The following is a 21298-nucleotide window of genomic DNA, read 5'->3' as shown; positions in this document are numbered from 1 at the left end:
CAGCCCCTGAGCCACCCAGCCGGGCCCTGGCCAAGTGGGCCGTCCCGCTGCTCCCGGCCGGGCAGGGGTAGATTTCCTTAAACATCTTCGCCAACGAAATGAAATCAGTCCCCAGGTGTCCTTCCCGCGCTCCCCTGGGGGGGCACTGTGGCCTCACCTGGCAGGGACGGGCTGCCGTCGGCCTGTCTGTCCGTCTGTCCGTCCTCCCGGAGCGCAGCGTCCCAGCAGCCGTGGACGGGAGGGGACACGTGTCCCGAGGCTGTTTCTCTGAACTGTACGCAGCCCTCGTGCGTCCCAGGCTGCACAGTTAGACGGGAGGGGGGGGTGAGGGGGGGCTTAGAAACCGCCCTAAAGCTCGGCCGGTCAGAACGGTTTCTCCCTAGAGCGAAGGTCGGCCTGTGCCCAGTGACGCCCTCCCCTGGGATGGCACAGGGGCCGAGGCCACAGGAGACGCGTCGGGCTGGGGCGTGTGTGGCTCTTCCCAGCGTGTGAGCCATAGCCGCCTCCCCACACTTGTTTTACCCATGCCCACGGGTCATCACACATTGAAAATATCACATACTGTCCTCAGCTGAGTGGCTCAGGCAGACGCCGCGCCTGGGACTCCTGGCACACGGCACTTAGTTAGTATTGATCACACTGCCCACCGCCCCTCCCGGAACCCGCCGGAACAGCAGGACGTCCTGAGAATGGCCACCATGCACTCGCCTGGCCAAGTCCATAACCCTGACTCTGGGGGCCCCACTGCATCCTGCTGTCCCCATCGCTGGCGCACCGTGTAGCAGGCCACAGCAGGACCTACTGCGCGCACCGTGCATGGCCACAGCAGGACCTACTGCGTGCACCGTGCATGGCCACAGCAGGACCTACTGCGCGCACCGTGCATGGCCACAGCAGGACCTACTGCGCGCGCCGTGCATGGCCACAGCAGGACCTACTGCGCGCACCGTGCATGGCCACAGCAGGACCTACTGCGCGCACCGTGCATGGCCACAGCAGGACCTACTGCGTGCACCGTGCAGCAGGCCACAGCAGGACCTACTGCGTGCACCGTGCAGCAGGCCCCAGCAGGACCTACTGTGTGTACCGTGCATGGCCCCAGCAGGACCTACTGCGTGCACCATGCAGCAGGCCCCAGCAGGACCTACTGCGTGCACCGTGCAGCAGGCCCCAGCAGGACCTACTGCGTGCACCGTGCAGCAGGCCCCAGCAGGACCTACTGTGTGTACCGTGCATGGCCCCAGCAGGACCTACTGCGTGCACCATGCAGCACGCCCCAGCAGGACCTACTGCGCGCACCATGCAGCAGGCCACAGCAGGACCTACTGCGTGCACCGTGCATGGCCACAGCAGGACCTACTGCGTGCACCGTGCATGGCCACAGCAGGACCTACTGCGTGCACCTTGCATGGCCACCCTCTGGGACAGGGCATGACTGTACACATGGCATTTTGTCCATGTTTGTCACCTCCGTATGAGTTGGGAGTGGCTTTCAAATTCTTGCTTCTCTGGCACCTGCCTTGCAGCTGTCAAGCCCAGAAAAGAACCCGACTCCAATTGGTGAAATGTTTTATTATTAAATGTGTGGGGGCAGCATTGGTCAATGATAGCATGTAGTTTTTAGGTGTATAGGCTTGTAGTTCAACACCCAAATGCTAGTTCCCTTCACTGCCATGTCCATGACCCCCAACACCCACTGCCCCCCTCCCCTCCTCCCTAGCCCTCACCTTGACACCCACGCCAGGCCCCCAGTGGCAGGTCTGGCCCCGCGGCTCCCCGCCTGGCTGAGCACCACAAAGCAGGCGGCTGATGGAAGCGGGTTTCTCAGAACCACTGGGGAGTCACGCAGAGACCTCAGGTCCCAAAGCCATTCGCCCGAACTTGGCATGTCCCCCACAGTGTCACGGAGCAGTGACTGTGTGTCCAGTTCCCAGACCCGCACGGACCGTGTCAGGGGCCCAGACAGCATCGTCGGGCGCCCGGCTCACGTGACTTCCTTCGCCTCCAGCCCCAGGCCCCCCGGTGAGGCTGGTGTTCCCGGAAGTGAGGCTCACGTCGGTGCGGATCGTGTGGCAGCCGCCGGAGGAGCCCAACGGCATCATCCTGGGTAAGGGCGCGGGGGCGGGGGGGGGGACATGGGGGCAGGGGGCGGGGTACCAGGGGGCGGGGGACGGGGTAGCGGGGGGGGGGGGTGGGCGGGGGACGGGGTGGGGGGGGGCAGGCACGGCTCAGAGAAGCAGCAGGTGGGTGCCATCATCTAGTTCCATCGCGTGGGGAGGCTCCCATCTCCAGCACCTGGCGTGTCCTGGACTGAGAAGGTGGCCCCTCGTCTGAGCTGAGAGCTGAGGTTACTCAACAGGTCAAAGGTCACGGGTGGTGCTCCCAGAACTCCTGCCGGGCGTGGGGTTCACAGCAGAGCCACCGTGGCTGCGCCGTCCTCTCCGAGGTGGCCGGCTCTCCCGAGGATGGGTGCTTGGAAACCGCTCGTTCCCCCGGGACCCAGTTCCTGGCCGTCCCCCTGCCCTCCTGCACCATCCCTGGAAGAAGGGGAGAGCGCCAGACGCCATGGCCCCGGGAGAGCTTGCTTTCATCTGTGTCAGCGCTCTGCTCGCAGTGACACAGGCCACAATGTCTCCTGCTTCCCTGAAGGCAGCGAGTGTCACTTTAAAAAACCACCAGTTCCTTTATCTAGTCCCTTCACCGGGACAGATTACGGCCTCTACTTGCCGGTGTCACCTGCGCCGTGAGGAGTAAGCGGGGAGGAGGATGCACCATCATAGAGGCGCTCACGGAGCGGCAGAAAGACAGCCTCACCCGGGGACAGGTGGCAGGGGCGGTCACAGGGTGACGGGGGCGGTCACAGGGTGGCGGGGGCGGTCTCAGGGTGGCGGGGGCGGTCACAGGGTGACGGGGGAGGTCACAGGGTGGCGGGGGCGGTCTCAGGGTGGCGGGGGCGGTCACAGGGTGACGGGGGCGGTCACAGGGTGACGGGGGCGGTCACAGGGTGACGGGGGAGGCCATGGGACCCCCAGGCTGGGCTCTCGGTGGAGGGAAGGCTGTTTGGCTGGACCCTCGGAGCCTGGGGAGCAGGGAGGGTGGGGGCACCTGGCCACTAGGGGCCTTATCCCGGGGCTGCTCTGTGTCCCGTGTGCTTTGAACCCTGCGTCCCAGACAGGCCGGTGGCGGGCAGGGGAGGCTGTGGACGCAGAGGCCACACCCCCGGGCCCGGCCTTCGCGCAGGGATCGGCCTCTCGTGCCTCAGTGTCCCCTCCCTCAGAAGGGACATGTCCCTCCCAGGCTAGTGGGCTGAGCGGGAAGAACTCGGGCAGCGCCTGCCTCACCCACGTGCCCAGTGACGTTCCCGCAGCGTCGGTGTCCCCTCACTTCTCCGGACAGGGACGCTGCTGGATGGCGGCGGGCCGACAGCGCAGCCTCCACCGCTAGTCACGGGGGCGGGGGGCTGCCTGGACCATCCCCGTTGTCCCCAGCTCTGGCTCCGGGACAGAGTTCATGCTGGCGAGACAAGCAAAGCCTGAGCCGGCGCCTGGGCCGCTGAGAGGGCCTCGGTACTGAGAAGCTGCTTGGTCTGTGGTCCGAGCCCAGCAGCCGTGGCGAACAGCGCTGGGTGAGACACGCCGTGTCCCTGTCACGGAGAGCGGCCCGCCCGCTGCTTTTGTTGAGATGCAGCCGCCGGTCAGCGTCACGGAGGCCGGTCACCGTCACACGCCAGCTGCAGGCGTGGAGGCCGTTCCGGAGGCTCGGGCCGGGGTTCGTGGAGGAGAAGCAACCGTCTCTGCGAGGCCCCGACCCCCGAGACGCGAGGCCGCTCCGCTCTGGCCCTGGGAGAGTGTAAACACGGCCGCCCGGGCTGTGATCGAGATCAGACGTGTCCCTGCATTTCCCACGGAGATTAACCTGCAGCCCGCAGCGCCTGCAGGGAAAGCATCGGGTATTTGCATAAACATTTACTGGGCGCTTCCAGCGTTTAGAGCCTCCTCTGGGGACGCGGCTGCTCCGGCCTCCTGGCCTCCCTGCCTCCCTTGCCGACGCCCTTAAATGCTCCTGAGCCACAGTGAAGTGTGTGCCCCTCAAGCTCACACGGGGCTGCCCCACCTCACGCGCCAGAATCTCCCACCCGCCTACGAGCGCCTGGCATTTGCCTCTGGCTCATCGGGAAGGACGTGCCAGGAGTAGTGAGTGTGAGCCTCTGCCAACACAGTCAGAACCCGGTCGCACTGCCTGCTCCCAGCGCCCGATGGACAAGCTGTGAAACCAACAGGACACACAGCCCCTGGGCCAGGCTGGTGCGGGCCACGAGGGGCGACTCAGCTGCTCTGGGTTCCCTGAGCAACGAACAGGTGTTGGGGGGCCGTCACCACTCACATCCCAACAGTGGCTACGGACGGGGTCAGGCCGCACCAGGCCCCCGAACTGGAGCGTCCGGGCCCCGTGATGCATCACAGAGCAGACGACGCTCGGAGCGATGCCGGTGGGTTGCCCAGGAAACAGCCCCAAAAAAGGCCTGCAGCACAGGACTCGCCACAGGATGAGGTGTCTGCCTAAGTCACCCCCCGACCAGGCAGCTGAGACCCCCCCACCCCCCGCCACATCCCATCTCGGCCTCTCTTCCTGTTTGCCTCATCGTGGATGGTTCTAGAGCACTCCAGGCTGCCGGCCGGTGCCAGGAGGAGCAGAGGCCGGAATGGGAGCCGTGGAGGCTGCGTGAAGATGGTGCTGCCGGTGCAACACAGGCCACCGAGCAGCAGGCGCAGGGCCGCTGGGGGCGCAGCAGCCGGCGGGAGGAGGTACAGCAACATCACAGCCCAGGCGCTGACCGGCCAGGACCCCCAATGCCCCGCTGACCAGCCAGGACCCCCAACACCCCGGGACCCATAGCAGCCGCAGAGGCATTTCCCGCCGCCCCGTCGCAGTCTGACAAGCCAAGGCTCTGAGAGCGCAGTGCCCAGCGAAGTCCTGCAGAGCCGGGAGGCAGCCGGGATGTGGCCTCAGCACGGGCGTCCCGCCTGGCCTGCTGGGAAAAGCGCTCTGAGGTGGCGTCGGGCTGGCGGCCTAGCGGAACCAGGTCTAGCAAGGGGCCCCCTTTGGTGGAAGACTGAGATGGGTTCCTCCTCACGGGGCTCGTGGCTGTGGAAAGTGAAAGCTGTGCAGCCAGGCAGACCCAGGGCCCAGCCCGGCTCTGCGGGGGGCATGCTGTGCGACCTCGGGCAGACCGCCACCCTCTCTGAGCTCTCCTGCCCCCGGGCGGCTGAGGATGAGCACGCTGCCTGCTGAGACCTCTGCGAGGTCTGGGGACGAGGACTGTCGGGCGTCTCGCGGGAAGAGCTGCCCCGTGGCTGCAGTGGCCACGCTGTCCTGGTGTTCGGGACGCTGGGCGTCGGGGCATCAGGAGGCTGGGCTGGTCCCCGCGGCACCGGAACTCCAGGCTCCCGCCACAACCAGGCAGGACGGAGAGGCGGGAGGGAAGGTCTGGAGGAGAGCCGCTGGGTCAGTGCGTGGGGAAGCGTGACATCTAGCAGGACACCCAGGCCTCAGGCCGAGGCCAGCGGGTCACCACGGCCCAGAAGACCGACCGCCATCAGAGGCAGAGCAGCCGCCGCAGGGGTCACTCAGGGCCGGGCCCAGGGCCCTACGGACACCTGTGAGCAGTGACGATCATCGTGCTGTCCGTCTGTGTGGTGGCAGCAGTCACCAGCAGTGGTTGGGCCAAATGCGAGGAGGGCACGCTGCCTCTGAGCCCTGCGCCTGGCCTGGCCTGGCCTCCCGCACGCGGGTCAGGGCCTCCGTGTGGTTGGACAGACGACAAAGCAGGAGCTGGGAGGGGGCCAGTGAGCGGGGTCACCTGGAGCTGGAGGCCACGCCAGCGGGAAGACGGGAGCAGAGAGGGTGGGGCGGGCGGCCGGGCGGAATGACCGTGGCCTGAGTCCAGCAGCGTAAGGACGGTCAGCTCTGCTGGCCGGTGTCCCCAGAGCTCCGTCCACGTGACGGCTTGGCCATTGTTATGCTGCGGAGGCCAGCGCCCTCCGCTCCGCTCTGGAGCAGCAGGGGCGGCGGCTGGACCGAGGGCTGGGTCTGCCGGTTGGCACGGCCTCAGATGCGGGCGGGGCCTTGGCGGGCTGGGCGAGGGCTTGATCGGGAGTGACCCTGGCCGACCCAGGCCCGATGGCCCAGCTCCCTCACCTGTGCGGGCTGTGGAAGGCGGAGGCCGGCCCAGTCAGGGAGGGCTGGGCAGGGGGAGAGTGGGGCGGAGGGCGGGAGTGGCCGGCAGGGAGCTGGGGCGGCGGCAGAGGAGGTGAGAGGGAGGCTGGCAGATGCCAGGGCAGCTGGTGTCGGCTGGCCGGCCGCTGTCAAGGTCTCACTGCAGAGGGCGAGGGCGCTGTTCAGAGAACTGACAGGAGGCGCCGCCCTTAACAGGGCAGGTGCGGGGGGGGGGGGGGGGGGGGGGCGGGGAGGCAGTGAGTGCAGGACCTGCACGGGAGACGCTCGCCGCTCCCAGGCACCGCTCCGCGTGCGGCGGCCACGGGCGGGCCTGTCCTCACACCTTGTCCCATGAGGATCCGCTCTGCGTGCGGCGGCCACGGGAGGGCCTGTCCTCACACCTTGTCCCGTGAGGATCCGCTCTGCGTGCGGCGGCCACGGGCGGGCCTGTCCTCACACCTTGTCCCGTGAGGATCCGCTCTGCGTGCGGCGGCCACGGGCGGGCCTGTCCTCACACCTTGTCCCGTGAGGATCCGCTCTGCGTGCGGCGGCCACGGGCGGGCCTGTCCTCACACCTTGTCCCGTGAGGATCCGCTCTGCGTGCGGCGGCCACGGGCGGGCCTGTCCTCACACCTTGTCCCGTGAGGGGTGAGGGAGAGCAGGGGGACTGGGGCCCAGAGCCCCGCTCATCAGGGGGCTGGGCTTCCCTCTCAGTGGTGTTGGTCTGCCTGGTGCCGGCTGGGAAGGAGGGTGTCGTGATGAGTGTCTCTGGTTCCCGCCACGCGGCTGTGGGAGGCGGGATGGGCTGCCCGTGCTGAGGAGGGACTGACCACGCTCCGGGCCCCGCCCACAGGGTACCAGATCGCCTACCGCCTGGCCCGCAGCAGCCCCCACACCTTCACCACGGTGGAGGTCGGCGCCACGGTCCGGCAGTTCACGGCCACCGAGCTGGCCCCCGAGTCGGCATATACCTTCCGGCTGTCGGCCAAGACCAGGCAGGGCTGGGGGGAGCCGCTGGAGGCCACCGTCATCACCACCGAGAAGAGAGGTGAGACCTGGGGCCCAGGCCAGTCACGGCGGCGGGAGGGGGATCCGCTGGAACCTTGGCGACACGTGACCTCTCGGTCGGGCCTGCGTGGCCGGTGCGTGGAGGGGTCAGCGGGCACTGAGAGCTCACTGAGGGCCTGCTGAGCCGGCCTGGGACTGGGCACACCCGAGTCTGCCCACCTGCACCGTACGCCGTGCCCTCTACCAGCTGACCGTCCAGCCCGAGCCTTAGGAGAGAGGAAGCTGAGGCTGGATGTGTCGGGGAGGGAGGCACCGGCCGCGGCATCATGCGGCGCTGTCCCCCCCACGTGTCCTGAGCAGAATCAGCAGCCCCATGACCAGCAGTTAGACACTGATTCGTGCCCCACGCATCCCTGTTGGAACCGAGGGGTGAGGAGAAGGGCAGGTGGCCAGTCCACGTGCTCGCCTCGCCCATGCCCCCGCCCCTCCCTGCAGGGCCGACCACGGGCCCCCAGCAAGGAGCTGAGCTGCTGTGTGAGAACTCAGCTCGGGACACCCGGGGGTGGGGACGCCCGGGGGTGGCAACACAGGGAGAAGGAGTCCCGAGTCCCCTGGGGTGCTCGGGGAGCCCGGGTGTCACTCCGAGACGCGCTCCCAGGTGGCATGGAGTCGGGGGATGCCTGTAGGTGGGTTCACACGGCCTGTTGGTCTGTCCTGCGCTGAGGGTGGAGCAGGTCCCGCTGGGCCCGTCGCCCTATGTGGCTGTAAGAGGAGGTCTCTCCTGTGGCACAGGAGTCACCTGCAGAGTCCGCTCCATGCGGCACTGTGGGCGTCGGCAGTGCCCACAGGCGGTTTTGGGGTCCCTCTCATGCCCTGGTCTGTCCTCATTTGCTTGCAGAGCGGCCGGCGCCCCCCAGGCAGCTGCGGGTGCCCCAGGCCGAGGTGACGGCCCGCAGCCTCCAGCTCCAGTGGGTCCCGGGCAGCGACGGGGCCTCCCCCATCCGCTACTTCACCGCGCAGGTGCACGAGCTCCCCAGGGGGCCCTGGCAGACCTACTCCTCGTCCATCAGCCATGAGGCCACAGCCTGCGTGGTGGAAAGGTACGCGGGCCCGGAGGCCCCTCCCCGGACCTGCAGCCCCGCCCTGTCCCCTCCAGCAGCTCCCCACAGGGGAGGGGGGGCCATGACTCCTCGTCCACACCCAGGACCAGGGATTTCTGTGTCTCGGACCCACTGCTCAAGGCCCCAGGCCTCTCCATCCCCCACAGGCTGTCCCCCCTAGAGGCCCCGGGACAGGACAGGCCAGTAATAGGGACAGTGAGCCTGGAGCGTGGGCTCCTAAGAGGGGAGGAGAGTGGCGTTGGGAGCGGGGCCCGGCGGCAGATGTCCCCCGGAGAGACGCCCCCCGCCTGCTCCCCTCAGGTCAGCAGGCACACAGGTCTCACTCAGGGCCTCGCTGGCCAGTGACGCTGGGCGGGACCCGGCGGGCGTCCCCCTGAGCAGGATGACCCACCACTCACTCACTCCTCAGAGGCCCGGGAGGGAGGGGGCTGGGGCGACTCACACGCAGCCCCTGGGCGACTTCAGGGCCCCGATTCCAACCCCTTTCCTGTTCGGCTCAGGCTCCGGGCTGTGGGCAGGGCTGCTGTGCCGTGGCTCCCACCCTGGGTTCTAGGGCCCTGGCCCCCACCGAGTTGGCTGGAGGAATGTCTGCTCCCAGACTCCGCCACGTCCTGCAGCCCCACTGAGCTGGGAAACGTCACGCACCGTGTCAGCGCGATGATCCCTGTGAGGGAGGGCCCAGTGGCGGTGGGAGGTCGCCGTCCTCGTTGTGCAAACGAGAAACCAGGCACCCGCTTGGCACGGCTGCCGGGCGCCCCGCTCTGTTGGCGGCGGGTGGGGGAGGAAGCAGGTCAGAGGGTCCTGGGGCAGCTCCATCCTGAGCCCCCAGCACACAGCAGGCTGTGGGCTCGCAGGCCGGAGTGCGGGGTGGGTCTCTGTCGCTGGCCTGGACCCACACCTGGGGCTTTAGAGAGAAGGCGCCCCCTCCCTGGCCTGAGGCGGCAGCGCCGTGCACGCAGCTGAGCAGGGGGCACGGGGAGGTGGGGATCTGACTCAGACGCCCCTGCTCAGGTGCCTCCTGCCACCACCCACCCGTGGGGGTCTGGGCTGCGAGGCTGGGAGGCAACAGGAGGGCCTCCGGGCGGGCGGGTGGCATGAGCTTCGTGAGAGAGGGGGGGTGTGGGGGGTGTGGGGGGCGGGGGGGGGGTAATTCAGTCATGGGCTCTGCCCATCCTCCGAACGCCCACTGTGGCCGGTTCATGGGCCCCCCAGACCGCAGGGAGGCCGCGCAAGAGAATGGTACTCACCAGCCGCCCGGCCCCTCGCACCTGTCTCTCTAGCTCCTTCGTGCGAGCTTCAGAAATCGCATGTATGGAAACCAGGTGAACACAGGCAGAATGTCACGCGTGGGCTCAGGGCTCTTAGCAAACATGCTCCGAGCCTCACGGATCAGTAACAGGTGAGGGCAGCCGGCTGCTCGTGTTTCCTCACGAAACCGACCGCACAAGCGCGCGCAGCTGCCTCTGCTTCTGAGACGCCGGTCAGCGCCATGCAGAGCGCCGGCCTGTGGGGTCCCCGCACCGGCCCAGGCCGGGGTGTCGCTCTCCACGTTCTCTTTCTACTGGACGCTCAGCTCCACGCCCAGGCACCTTGGCGAGCCCAAGGCTCTGAGAGGCTCATCAGCCCCGTGAATGAGTGAGCCTGGCAGACGCAGGCCGGCTCGGCCTCTGCTCTCAGTTCTGCTGCACCCCGCTCGTCCCTCCCAGCCTCCCTCAGCCCTCCCTGCACCCCACCTGTCCCTCCCAGCCCCCTGCAGCCCTCCCTGCACCCCACCTGTCCCTCCCAGCTCCCTGCAGCTCTTCCTGCAGCTCTCCCTGCACCCCGCCTGTCCCTCCCAGCCCCCTGTAGCCCCTCTGCACCCCACCCGTCCCTCCCAGCCTCCCTCAGCCCTCCCTGCACCCCACCTGTCCCTCCCAGCCCCCTGCAGCCCTCCCTGCACCCCACCTGTCCCTCCCAGCTCCCTGCAGCTCTCCCTGCACCCCGCCTGTCCCTCCCAGCCCCCTGTAGCCCCTCTGCACCCCACCCGTCCCTCCCAGCCTCCCTCAGCCCTCCCTGCACCCCACCTGTCCCTCCCAGCTCCCTGCAGCCCTCCCTGCACCCCACCTGTCCCTCCCAGCTCCCTGCAGCTCTCCCTGCACCCCGCCTGTCCCTCCCAGCCCCCTGTAGCCCCTCTGCACCCCACCCGTCCCTCCCAGCCTCCCTCAGCCCTCCCTGCACCCCACCCGGCCCTCCCGGCCCCCTGCACCTGCTGTGGACGGACAGAAAGAGTCAGTGTTGGGCCTGAGAGAGCAGAAGTTCTGTACTTCAAACCCATGTCCTGAGTAATGACAAGCGCAGGTGCTAACAGCGAGGACAGATCATTTCTGGGGCACCCGCCACGTGCCACACTGTGCTGATGCCCACGTGACTTCTCCTCCGCCCTCCCAAGGAACCCCGGGGACAGCGCGCCCCCCGCCGTCCAGCCCTCAGGTCCTCCCCACTCCAGGCGCGGGCCCGTCCCCCGAACTGGGCGCAGCAGCGGCTGAGGCCACTGAGGCCTGTGCACATGCGTGGGGCCCGGAGTCTTGTAAGGAAGACAGTCGTCAAGGAAACAGTGACACGCTGCGGGCGTGAGCGGCGTGCACAGGACCGCGGCCGGCCACGCACCTCGTCCGCCCGAGCGGGTCCGAGCGGAGAGTGGCACCAGCAGCAAAGACCCAGGAGCCTCGCCCGGCGCCAGGTCCTCTCCATGCTTCTCCGGAACCGCCTCTGGCCGGAGTGAGGCTGCGAGGCGAGCCCCACGCGCTGCGTGCCTTCCGCCCGGATGCGGGGGCCAGCGGGGGAGGCAGGGCCACGGGAAGGACACGTGGCCGCCTCCAGAATTAAGTGACTCTGGGAAGCTCGGACAGGTGGAGCTGTTTGTTTTAACTTAAAGGATTTCTCCAGAAGCTGCCGCGGACGCCGCTGCGGAGGAGGGACCCGGAAGCACGTGCACTCGGCCAGGCCAGGCCAGGCGGGGCCGGCGGGTTCTGGGGCTTTGGAGGCAGCGCGACCCAGGTGTGAGCTGCTGGAGAGCCGGTGCGAATGAAAACAGAAGCTTCTCCCGACCGCGGGCCCGGAGGTGGCGATCAGCTCTGAAAAGCAGACCTCTCTCAACAAAGGACGCCCAGAGCCTCGCCCGCGCCGGATGGACCAGGAGCTGCTGGTTGGGGTGGAGGGCCTGCACCCCAGAGGGTTCCTCAGCTTCGGGGTTCCACCAGCTCAGTTTGAAAACCACGAGTTTGCGGTGGGTTGGGAGAGAGGAGAGAGGGCAGGTCCTGAGGCCGCGTGGTGAGGACGCTGGGAGACTGGGCGCGGGAGCGAGGGCGGCTCTGGGATCGGGAGTCACTCAGCTCCTCTGGTCTGGGGGCCAGAGGGTGAGACAGGGCTGCTGCTGCTGCCGGCATTGGGGGGGGGGGTCCCCTCTCTGCTCTTGTGGGGAAGTGGGGGGCGGCCAGGAGGGCTGGCAGCCAGGCCTGAGCGGGCGTGTCTGGGGGCGCAGTGCAGGCACTGGATGGAGTGAGGGTTGTCTGCTCAGAGGAGCTTGTCTGCAGTCCGTCTCGGGGAGGGAGGGAGGGAGGACTGAGGGACTGAGGGAGGCCGAGGTGGCAGCTGCCGTACCAGGGCCTCGGGGAAGCCCTGTCCTGCGGCCCCCGCCCTGTGGGGGCATCTTCACATGGGCAGCTGGCGTGGTGTGGGTCTCACACGAGGGGGCAGACAAACGTGGCTTCCAGGCGAACCCGCATCCCGGCCCCAGCCGAGCCACGCACCGTCCTCGGGGGTTCCGGGCCTGTGGGCCTGCGGTCCTCGTCCCTGACACGGAAGGAGGAGCTGCTGGGTCACATGGGACAAGGCTTGCCCAGGCTCGGGGCCACGTGGGCACTGCCAGTGCTGGTGGGCACAGACCCCAGAGAGCCCTGGGGGTGAGGGAGGGAGCACCCCCTCCTAAGGCAGGGCCCTCTGGCAGGAGGGCACCCCCAGGAGCTCTGAGCCGCTGGGGCTGGAAGGTCACAGGGTCACGGGTCAGAGCTCCAGGCCGCTGGGCGGGAAGGTCACAGGGTCACGGGTCAGAGCTCCAGGCCTCTGGGCGGGAAGATCACAGGGTCACGGGTCTCGGTTCTGCTCAGGCTGAGGCCCTTCACCTCCTACAAGCTGCGCCTGAAGGCCACCAATGACATCGGGGATAGTGACTTCAGCGCCGAGACGGAGGCGGTGACCACGCTGCAGGATGGTGAGTGCGTGGGCCCCGGCGGTGGACAGACGGGGCCACGCCCAGCTGCTGGCTCCTGGAGAGAGCCCCCACTTTCGTCCTGAGCTGGGAGGACTCGAGGGAGCCCCCACTTTCGTCCTGAGCCGGGGGGACTTGAGGGAGCCCCCACTTTCGTCCTGAGCCGGGGGGACTCGAGGGACCAGGGAGCCTGGGAGTCACTGAGCGACAGCGCAGAGGCTCCTGGGCCCGGCGCTGCGCGGGACATGAAGGGCTTCTGCAGGGAAGGAGCGGAGCCTCTTTGATTCGCTTCCAAACCCTCCGACCATTAGCATCCCAGGAATGCATAATTGATGGGCTCATTAAAAATAAATGCCGCCGCCACCGGGTAACTGCGTTTGGAGAGGTTGCCCATTTTCTCATTCAGCGGCCTTCCCAGCGTGGCCGCCGGCCAGGAGCACAGCTAAGTGAGGGCGGCGTTCACCCGCTCCTCCCCCGGGGAGGCCTGCGTCCGGGGAGGGAGATAGGATGCTGCCTGGCCGAGTGCGGGGAGCCCACATCACCCCAGGGTGGCCCACCTGCAGACCCAGCACTGAGCTCGCCCTCCAAGCTCTGGGCTAGTCCCCCAGCCCCCCCACCCCCAGCGCTCCTCCCGAGGGACCAGGGAGCCATCGGTAACCTCACCTCTTCATTCCGCTCTTTCCGTAAACTGGGAGCTGAGCTTCCCCGGGGCAGGGCCTCCCGGAGCCTTAAGGACCAGCCGGGAAGGTGGGGGCTGAGCTTCTGGGCCACGTGCAGACCGTGCAGACAGCGTTCTGCATAGAGCAGACCTCCAGCGCGTTCCTGCCCCAGGACGGTGCCCTGGCACTGCCCTCAGGGAGCCGCAGGCGGACTGACCCCTGGAGACTGTGGTTGTATTTGTGGCTCCCATTTTTATGTTGCGTTTCATACCACCTCGGTGGTATTTGCGACATTTGCCTGAGGCACTGACCCTCAGGAGGAAGGAGCAGATGCCACCAGCTGCCTGTGCAGACACCCAGCCCCCTGGCCTCGAAACTCAGTCGGAAAGGCCTCTCGGAACCCCGCAGGGCCTCCTCAGGCCCAAAGGCCTGCTTCCTCCTTTGATATTCCAATCGCCCCGTGGTGCCTATCTTGTCATCTCCTCCAGGACTGCTCCTGGCAGGCAGTTTGCACTAACTGGACTGTCTCCAGCCCAGCGCTCACTGGGTTGGACAGGCAGCAGGCGCTCACTGGGATGGACAGGCAGCAGGCGCTCACTGGGATGGACAGGCAGCGGGCGCTCACTGGGATGGACAGGCAGCGGGCGCTCACTGGGATGGACAGGCAGCGGGCGCTCACTGGGATGGACAGGCAGCGGGCGCTCACTGGGATGGACAGGCAGCGGGCGCTCACTGGGATGGACAGGCAGCGGGCGCTCACTGGGATGGACAGGCAGCGGGCGCTCACTGGGATGGACAGGCAGCGGGCGCTCACTGGGATGGACAGGCAGCGGGCGCTCACTGGGATGGACAGGCAGCGGGCGCTCACTGGGATGGACAGGCAGCAGGCGCTCACTGGGATGGACAGGCAGCAGGCGACTGGGGGGCGGGGAGGGAGCAGCCCTTTGAGTGTGTGGATGGTTTGTGGGGGAGGAAAAGTGACGCTCCCTCTACCCTCCTGAGCAAACTGACAGGAGGCAGATGCACAGGAGAAAAGGTCCACGTGTCTTATGTTCATGTTCGTACATACGGGCCCCGGACATGGGGCCTGCGGACAGGCCAGCCAGTGAGGGCTCCCTGCTGCTCTGGGCCCAGGAGAAGGCGGGGCTCTGGGGCCTCAGCAGGGAGCCAGGGAAGGTCACTTCCGAATCCTGGGACGTGGGTGCATGGGACCCGACAGACAGCAGGTGGGCGTTAGTTCCAGGTGCAGGGCACGGCCAGGCAGAGGCCAGACCAGCCTGTGCCCGCAGCGGCCAGAGCAGCGCACACAGAGGTGGACCGGGCCCCCCTTCAGCCGCCAGAAGTCACCTCCTTCGTGACAGTCACTCCGTGGCCGGGACCAGGAGCACTGTGCCCTGGCTGGGTCATCTGTCCAGCTCAGAAGTGCTCTGGCCTGCACACCTCAAAAAGAGCATGCTGCCCTCCTCGGGGCGGGGCGGGGGGCCCTGAGCAGGCTCTCGGGTGGGGCGCCTGGCACCCCGCTGGCTGGCGTGAGGGGCCCCGTGGAGAGGTGGGAACTCCCTCGATGTCTCAGTGCAGGTCTGTCTCAGGGAGGTGGTCACACTGGAGCACTAGGTCCCTCCTCTCCTGGCACAGGCTGTGCATGGGATGCAGGGCACCCACAGGGAAGAGGGGGCGCCAGGTACCAACAGAGCCCTCTAATCCTGTCTCTTTGATCTTGGATTTCAGTTCCGGGGGAGCCTCCAAGTTCCGTCTCAGTGACGCCCCGCACCACCTCCTCCGTCCTGGTCCAGTGGCAGGTGAGCACTGGGTCTCACGGGGCCTCGTAAAACATGGCGCTCACCCTCCACGCACTCACCCTGCACGCACTCACCCTGCACGTGCTCGCCCTCCACTCACTCACCCTGCACGCGCTCACCCTGCACGCGCTCACCCTCCACGCGCTCACCCTCCACGCGCTCACCCTCCACGCACTCACCCTGCACGTGCTCGCCCTCCACTCGCTCACCCTCCACGCGCTCACCCTCCACGCGCTCACCCTGCACACGCTCACCCTCCACGCACTCACCCTCCACGCACTCACCCTGCACGTGCTCGCCCTCCACGTGCTCGCCCTCCACGTGCTCACCCTGCACGCGCTCACCCTCCACGCGCTCACCCTGCACACGCTCACCCTCCACTCACTCACCCTCCACGCGCTCACCCTCCACGCGCTCACCCTGCACGCGCTCGCCCTCCTTGCACCCAGCGTCGGGACTGAGGTGCTTGAGAGCGGGACAGGGGCGGCTCGCTGGGAGGGAGCGTCCAGGTGTGGTCCCCACACAGAGAGCCTCGCGGTCAGCACAGTGGACTCGAACCCACTCACGAGGGCGCCCAGGCGCCAGGCCACCGAGGCTCCATGTCCCGGGCCACGTGCAGGTGACAGGCAGGGCTGTGGACGTGCCCGCCTGGCCCGGGTCCTGCAGGGAGTGGACCATGACCCGCTCCCCCTCCGGAAGTCACTCTGAGGGGCTCTTCGGGGGCCCATCCCTCCCGGGAGTCCTCAGTCCTAGGACGAGAGGGATCCTGTGGGGGTGGGGGTGGGGGGCTCGCTCACGTGGCATTGAGAGGCCTCGCTGCCCTCTCCTTGCCTGCTCTCCAGTGGCGTCTCTTTGCTAGCGATGAGGCGCACTGAGGACAGGAGCACAGAGGGACAGGTCTTCCGGGCCGGGCCACCAGCCTGGGGCCAGCCCAGCGAGGGCGCCGTGGGGTCTCCGTCTGAGCAGGGCTGCGCGGGTGGGGCCAGTGGTGCGCACAGCAGGGCCTGGCAGCCAGGGTCTCTCCCGCCGCCAGGAGGGGGCTGCAGGCGTGAGGAGCGAGGTGAGCTCCTTTCTGTCTCGGCCGCACTCAGGGCTGTGCAGGCATCGCCTCCACACGGGAGGGAGGCGGGGGGCCCTCAGCGTGCTGCTCCCCACACGGGGCTCCAGCCGCCCTGTTGAGCTTGGACAGCCCTGTGAAGTGCGGCGGCTGCACCAGCGGAACTTGGCGACAGAGCCCAGCAGCTGTCCCCTCCGAGCCCAGCAGGACAGACTCATCACAGGAAGCTCCCGCAGGAGGTGGCCAGTGCGAGGGGAAATGCATGCCTGTCAACCGCCAGGCAGCTGGCACACCACGGAAATTAGGAGCAATTTACAGAGCCCGGGCAAGCAGGACAGAGAGCGTTTAACCGTAGCCCCGCGTTCCCATGGAATGTGCCACCTGCAAGCCTGTCGCTTATAGTCACCGGTTTAAAATCGCAGCCACCGCCTATGGTTTCCAGGCGTCACACCCATTTAAGCGGCGGCTCCGTTGCACAGTCAGGTTGGGGTCTTGCAGGGGGACAGGCGAGCCCGCCTCCCTGGTGTCCCGCAGGGTCTGAAATCTGGGACCTGCACGCAAGTCCCCCCAGAGGAGGCGTGTGCGCACTGGGTGCCCTCGCCTGGCCTGGACGCCTATCACAGCGCTGCAGCCGGCTGTCCCGAAACGCCCAGTGGGCAGGCAGCCTGTCACTCAAATGTAGTCCCTCCCCCTCCCACCCCGACTTCCCCACGTGGACTTGGAGGCTTTTCTAGCAAGAAGGCACCCTGAGCAGAGACCGCCTCGTGCAGGATGGCGCCTCTGAGCGGGCGGCCGCCCACGGGGACGGGGCAGCAGGAGGACGTGCCTCGTGGTTACTCCCTTTCTCGCCACTTGCTCGGCCGTGGGCAGAGGCCAGCTCGGTGTAGGCGCTGAGCAGCTGGACAGAGTGAGACCGACCCCTGGAGTGGAGCTCTGCTGGGCGGGGCATGGCATGCATGGGTGGGTGGGCAGCGGAAGGGGCGGTGACCCTGGGCCGAGGGGTGGGGGTGTCCACTGAAGGATGCAGGGATCTGAGAGGCAGGGAGGGGGGCAGCAGGGTCGGGCGTGACAGCCCTGTGTCCCCTGAACCAGCAGGACTCGATCGCAGGGGCATCAAGGGGTCGCTGTTCTGTGCTCTGGGGAGCGGAAGCCGTGGAAAAATGTGGACTTGAGTCCCAGCTCTGCCCCGACTGCCCAGGAGGCCCAGGAATGGTGCCAACCTCCCTGGCCAGGCCCCAGCCCGGCCCTGCCCTGCCCTCAGCCTCCTGCCTCCAGGACGCCCCCCTGGTCCTCCTGGGCCCCCACGCAGCTCCCTCCTCCCTGCTGCTGTGCGGAGTGGTCAGCCGGGCACACTGCCCCAGGTCCCCTGCGTTCCCACAGAGGCCTGGGAAATGGACAGAACCCTCCAGCGCCCAGAGGGTCGCCCGCAGAATTTCCGCGTGCCGTAGCCAGAGGGCAGGCGTGCTCGGGAAGGCCTCCCAGTTCCCCCTGAGCAGCTGCCCGTCCAGATGGCCAGGCCAGGGCGGAATTACCGAGGCTGGGTCATCTCGGACTTCGGCAAGCCAGCTCGCTCCCACGGCACCGAGGGCACCACCCCACCCGCCTGGCCTCAGAGCGGGGCAGAAGCGCCAGGCGAGGCCGGGTCTGGGCTGGAGGTCAGGTCTGCTCCTGCGAAAGGGACCTTCTGTTCAGAGTCCTGGACAGGCTGTGGCGGATGCGGGTCGGGCAGGGAGGGCGAGCAGCCAGCACTGCGTCCAGAGCCTGAGCTCAGCCCATCCCTTCTAGAACTCTCCGTGCGCGCCATGGAGCGGCCAGGTGACACTTCCCAGGACGCCCAGGTCTGGCAGCTCTTTCCCGAATGGCAGGCAGGTCATTCCAAACTCCAGAGTAGACAGTGCGTTAAAGGCAGTTCCGAGTCCGCGCAGGTGCAGGCCCCGGATCTCCGCGGGGTGAGGGGTGAGGAGGGCCTGCGCTTCTCCCCGGACCAGGCCCTCTGGGTGGCGAGACCCGCCCCTGCTCCAGGCCTGGATCTCCTGCTGGGGGAGCGGGGTCCCCAGTTTAGTCCACGGTGAGCTTGTTGCCAGTGGGTGCTGCCGGGCCGGCCCGCTCTGCCTCTCCATGCCCACCCTTCCTGCGTGCTGGCTCCTGGGCTGCGGTGTCTGTGAGCCCAGCACTGGCAGCCTCCGCCACCCCCCACCCCATCCTCAGGCCCAGGAGGTGGGGACACGGGGTGGGGCGGGGTGTCTTCTGTGCTTGCAGAACCACATTGGGTCCCGAGTGAGGACATTTTTATTTTCTCCAAACTCCCAATTCCTGCTTATTTGCTATTTTCAGTGAATGGGTCCTTCTCCCCCAGCGCTGCCTCCCCCTCCCTCCCCAAGAGTCCTGCCCTCGCTCCTGTCTGCAGCCTGCGGTGCCCAGTCAGCCTGGCCCGTGCCAGCTTCCTGCTCAGGTCCCGGGCCACAGCGGCCACAGGACAGTCGGGCCCGGGAGGCTGCGATGGTGCCGGGGCTGTGGCCTGGGTGTCCGGCTGCCCCTAAGCCCAGGTCCTGAGTTGCTGGCATCTCCCATCCACAAAGGGCTCTTCACCGTGCATTTCGAATGAGGCTGCCACAGCCCGGTGGCCAGGGACCGAGGACAGGGCGGGGCCAGCCCGTGGACCATGCGGTCCCCTTAAGGGTTCTGGGTCCGCCGGGAGCGGGCAGCTCCTTGCCCGTCTGGGGCCTGGGCTGTAGTCCCGTAGGCTGGCCCCGGGGCAGCGGGCATGGACGAGAGGCTGCGTCCCCCCCTCCCCGGGAAGCCTGGGCTTGGGGCGCCCACAGCCTGGCTCCGGACCGGGAGCACCGTGTTCCCCATCACGTGACACCTGCCCTTCCCCGTGTAAACACTGCGTGGCGTCCTCCTGGCCGGCGCTGGTGGGCCTCAGCGCGAGGCCACCTCCCGAGGCTGACCGGCCCTGTCCTTGCAGCCCCCGAGTGACGAGAGCCTGAACGGCCTCCTGCAGGGCTACCGCATCTACTACCGGGAGCTGGAGCCCGAGGCGGCCGCGGGGCCCGAGTCCGCCGCGCTCAAAACCGCCTCGGCCTTCCGGAGCGAGCTCCCAGGTGAGCCCGCCCTGCCCCTCCCGGCACAGGTGCCAGGCCAGCCGCCGCGTGGGAGCTGCCTGGTAACCGTGGGCATGTCATGGGGGCACGGGGGGAGGCCCTGGGGGCGTGGGGGGAGGCCCTGGGGGTGTGGGGGGAGGCCCGTGGGGGCATGGTGGGAGGTCCGTGGGGGCGTGGTGGGAGGCCCGTGGGGGCGTGGGGGGAGGCCCTGGGGGTGTGGAGGGAGGCCCGTGGGGGCGTGGGGGGAGGCCCGTGGGGGCGTGGGGGGAGGTCCGTGGGGCGCGGTGGGAGGTCCGTGGGGCGTGGTGGGAGGTCCGTGGGGCGCAGTGGGAGGTCCGTGGGTGTGGTGGGTGGGCCGTGGGCGCTGGGGAGGGGTGGGTGTCTGCCGCAGCCCAGGGTGCACAACCAGGTGGTAGGAGCAATAAACCCTGAGCTTTGGGGCCTCCACCCAGGGGATTGGGGGGTGCGTGGAGGAGGAGCCTTGACGGCAGGCTGGCGGGGTGGAAGGACCTCACCGGGGATGTGAAGGGAAAGGGGACTGACGCCGCCGGCAGCACCAGGCCGGGAGGAAGGGGAGGGGAGGGGAGGGGGGGGGAGGGGAGGGGGGAGGGGAAGGGGGAGGGGACGGGGAAGCCATACAGGAGCAGAGCCGGTGCGGAGGCCACAGACCTGAGCGACAGGACTGCCTCCAGGGAGGAGCAGCCAGGCCCCAGACGGCAGGGCCCCCCCCCCCCAATGGAGTGACCCCACTGCAGTCACCATGCAGGGCCCCCACCAAGGTCCCTGGCGGGACCTTCCAGGGCGCCTCACCCCTCCCTCAGGAGGGTGGGGGACCTCCTCCCCTGGTGGCCCCTGACTCGTGTGCTGAGAACAGCGAGTGGCCGCAGGTCGTCCCACGGTCACGTCCTTCACGTTGCAGGGCTGCCCGGGCCTGTACTGCCCTTTCCTGAGGCTCCCAGGTGCCGTCCCCACTTCTGGGTCTCAGCCTGCACTGGGGGTGCTGGTGGAAGGAGAGGCTCACTGTCCCCCTCCCTCCGCTTACGCCCCCTGCCCCCGTGCCCTCCTGACGGCCAGACAACTTGCTGGCAACTCCCCGAGCCCCATAGCAAGGTCCACACAATGAGCTAAAGAGCCTGGGATGTGGGGTCGGCAAACCCGTCCCCGCGCCCTTCGCGCTGGTTTGCTCGGGCCCTTCCGACGGCTCTGACGAGCGCTGGGAGCTGCGGCCGCGCCTGCCTCGGGGCATCGGGCCGGCACTGCCTGGAGGAGGGGCCGCGCCCGGTCCAGGTCACGCTGCGGCCTCTGCCAGTCTGACCGCTCGTTGGAGGGGAGCGCGGGCCCACGTCCCCCCCGGAGCCTGGCGCTCAGGAGAACAGCGGGCGCCCCCAGCTGCGGGCCGCGGGGGGCAGGGGCCTCGGGGGTGCCGAGCTCGCCCACACGCTCCGCCTCTGCTTTGCTCCCTCACAGCCGCCAGCAGCTTCCAGACCGTGAACAGCAGCTCCACGCTGACCACGTACGAGCTGACGCGTGAGTGCCTGCGCCTCCGGAGGCCGCTGCGACCGGGCCGGGCCGAGCGGGCGGCGGGAGCAGTGGCTGTCATTACGGCGCCCCCTCAACAGGCCACACCGCCCGCAGGCAGCACGGAACCTGCTAGAAACGGGCTGGGGAGGGAGGGGGACTACCGACCAGCTGGGACCATTCGCCGTTTTCTTTACACGTCGCTTTACCCAGCTGTCCGCTCCTCCACCCCCTCGCTCGCCCGCCCGCATCCGCCTCTGCCACGACCCCAGGACCTCCCAGCAGCCAGAGTCGGTGCAGGCGGGGCTCCAGTGGGGGCTCCTCCCCGGCTCTCACTCCAGCTTTTCAGCGGCGGTTATGACGCGGGGCGGGGGGAGCGGGGGGCAGGGGGGCCCACGCCGCTTGTCCACGGCCACTTGGGTGTGTCTCACGGACTCCTGACCGTCCCTCCTTCTGTGGACGTGGGGCCACGTGAGCCCGGGGTTGGGACTAACAGGCCAGGCCGTGTGGTCCCAGGAGCCACTCGTGGGCTCTGCAGGGCCAGGTACTCCAGCCACGCTGAGGATGGCG

At 68.2% G+C, this 21298-nt stretch overlaps 1 protein-coding gene across 1 annotated transcript in view; it reads left to right on the top strand.

Moving 5' to 3' along the window:
* SDK1 (sidekick cell adhesion molecule 1) overlaps positions 1 to 21298 on the top strand; it is a gene marked incomplete at its 5' end in the record, with an annotated part of 547830 nt that overhangs the window by 499977 nt on the left and 26555 nt on the right. The window contains 7 exons of the mRNA XM_081093020.1: positions 2009 to 2107; positions 7070 to 7264; positions 8123 to 8324; positions 12491 to 12594; positions 14979 to 15049; positions 19075 to 19210; positions 20678 to 20737. Coding sequence (XP_080949146.1) covers positions 2009 to 2107; positions 7070 to 7264; positions 8123 to 8324; positions 12491 to 12594; positions 14979 to 15049; positions 19075 to 19210; positions 20678 to 20737 — 867 coding nt within the window. The remainder of the gene's footprint in view (positions 1 to 2008; positions 2108 to 7069; positions 7265 to 8122; positions 8325 to 12490; positions 12595 to 14978; positions 15050 to 19074; positions 19211 to 20677; positions 20738 to 21298) is intronic.

This window comes from Myotis nattereri, assembly GCF_964212035.1.
Source record: "Myotis nattereri genome assembly, chromosome: 5".
NCBI classification, from domain to species: Eukaryota; Metazoa; Chordata; class Mammalia; order Chiroptera; family Vespertilionidae; genus Myotis; species Myotis nattereri.
This window is presented reverse-complemented; position numbering and strand designations above follow the sequence as displayed.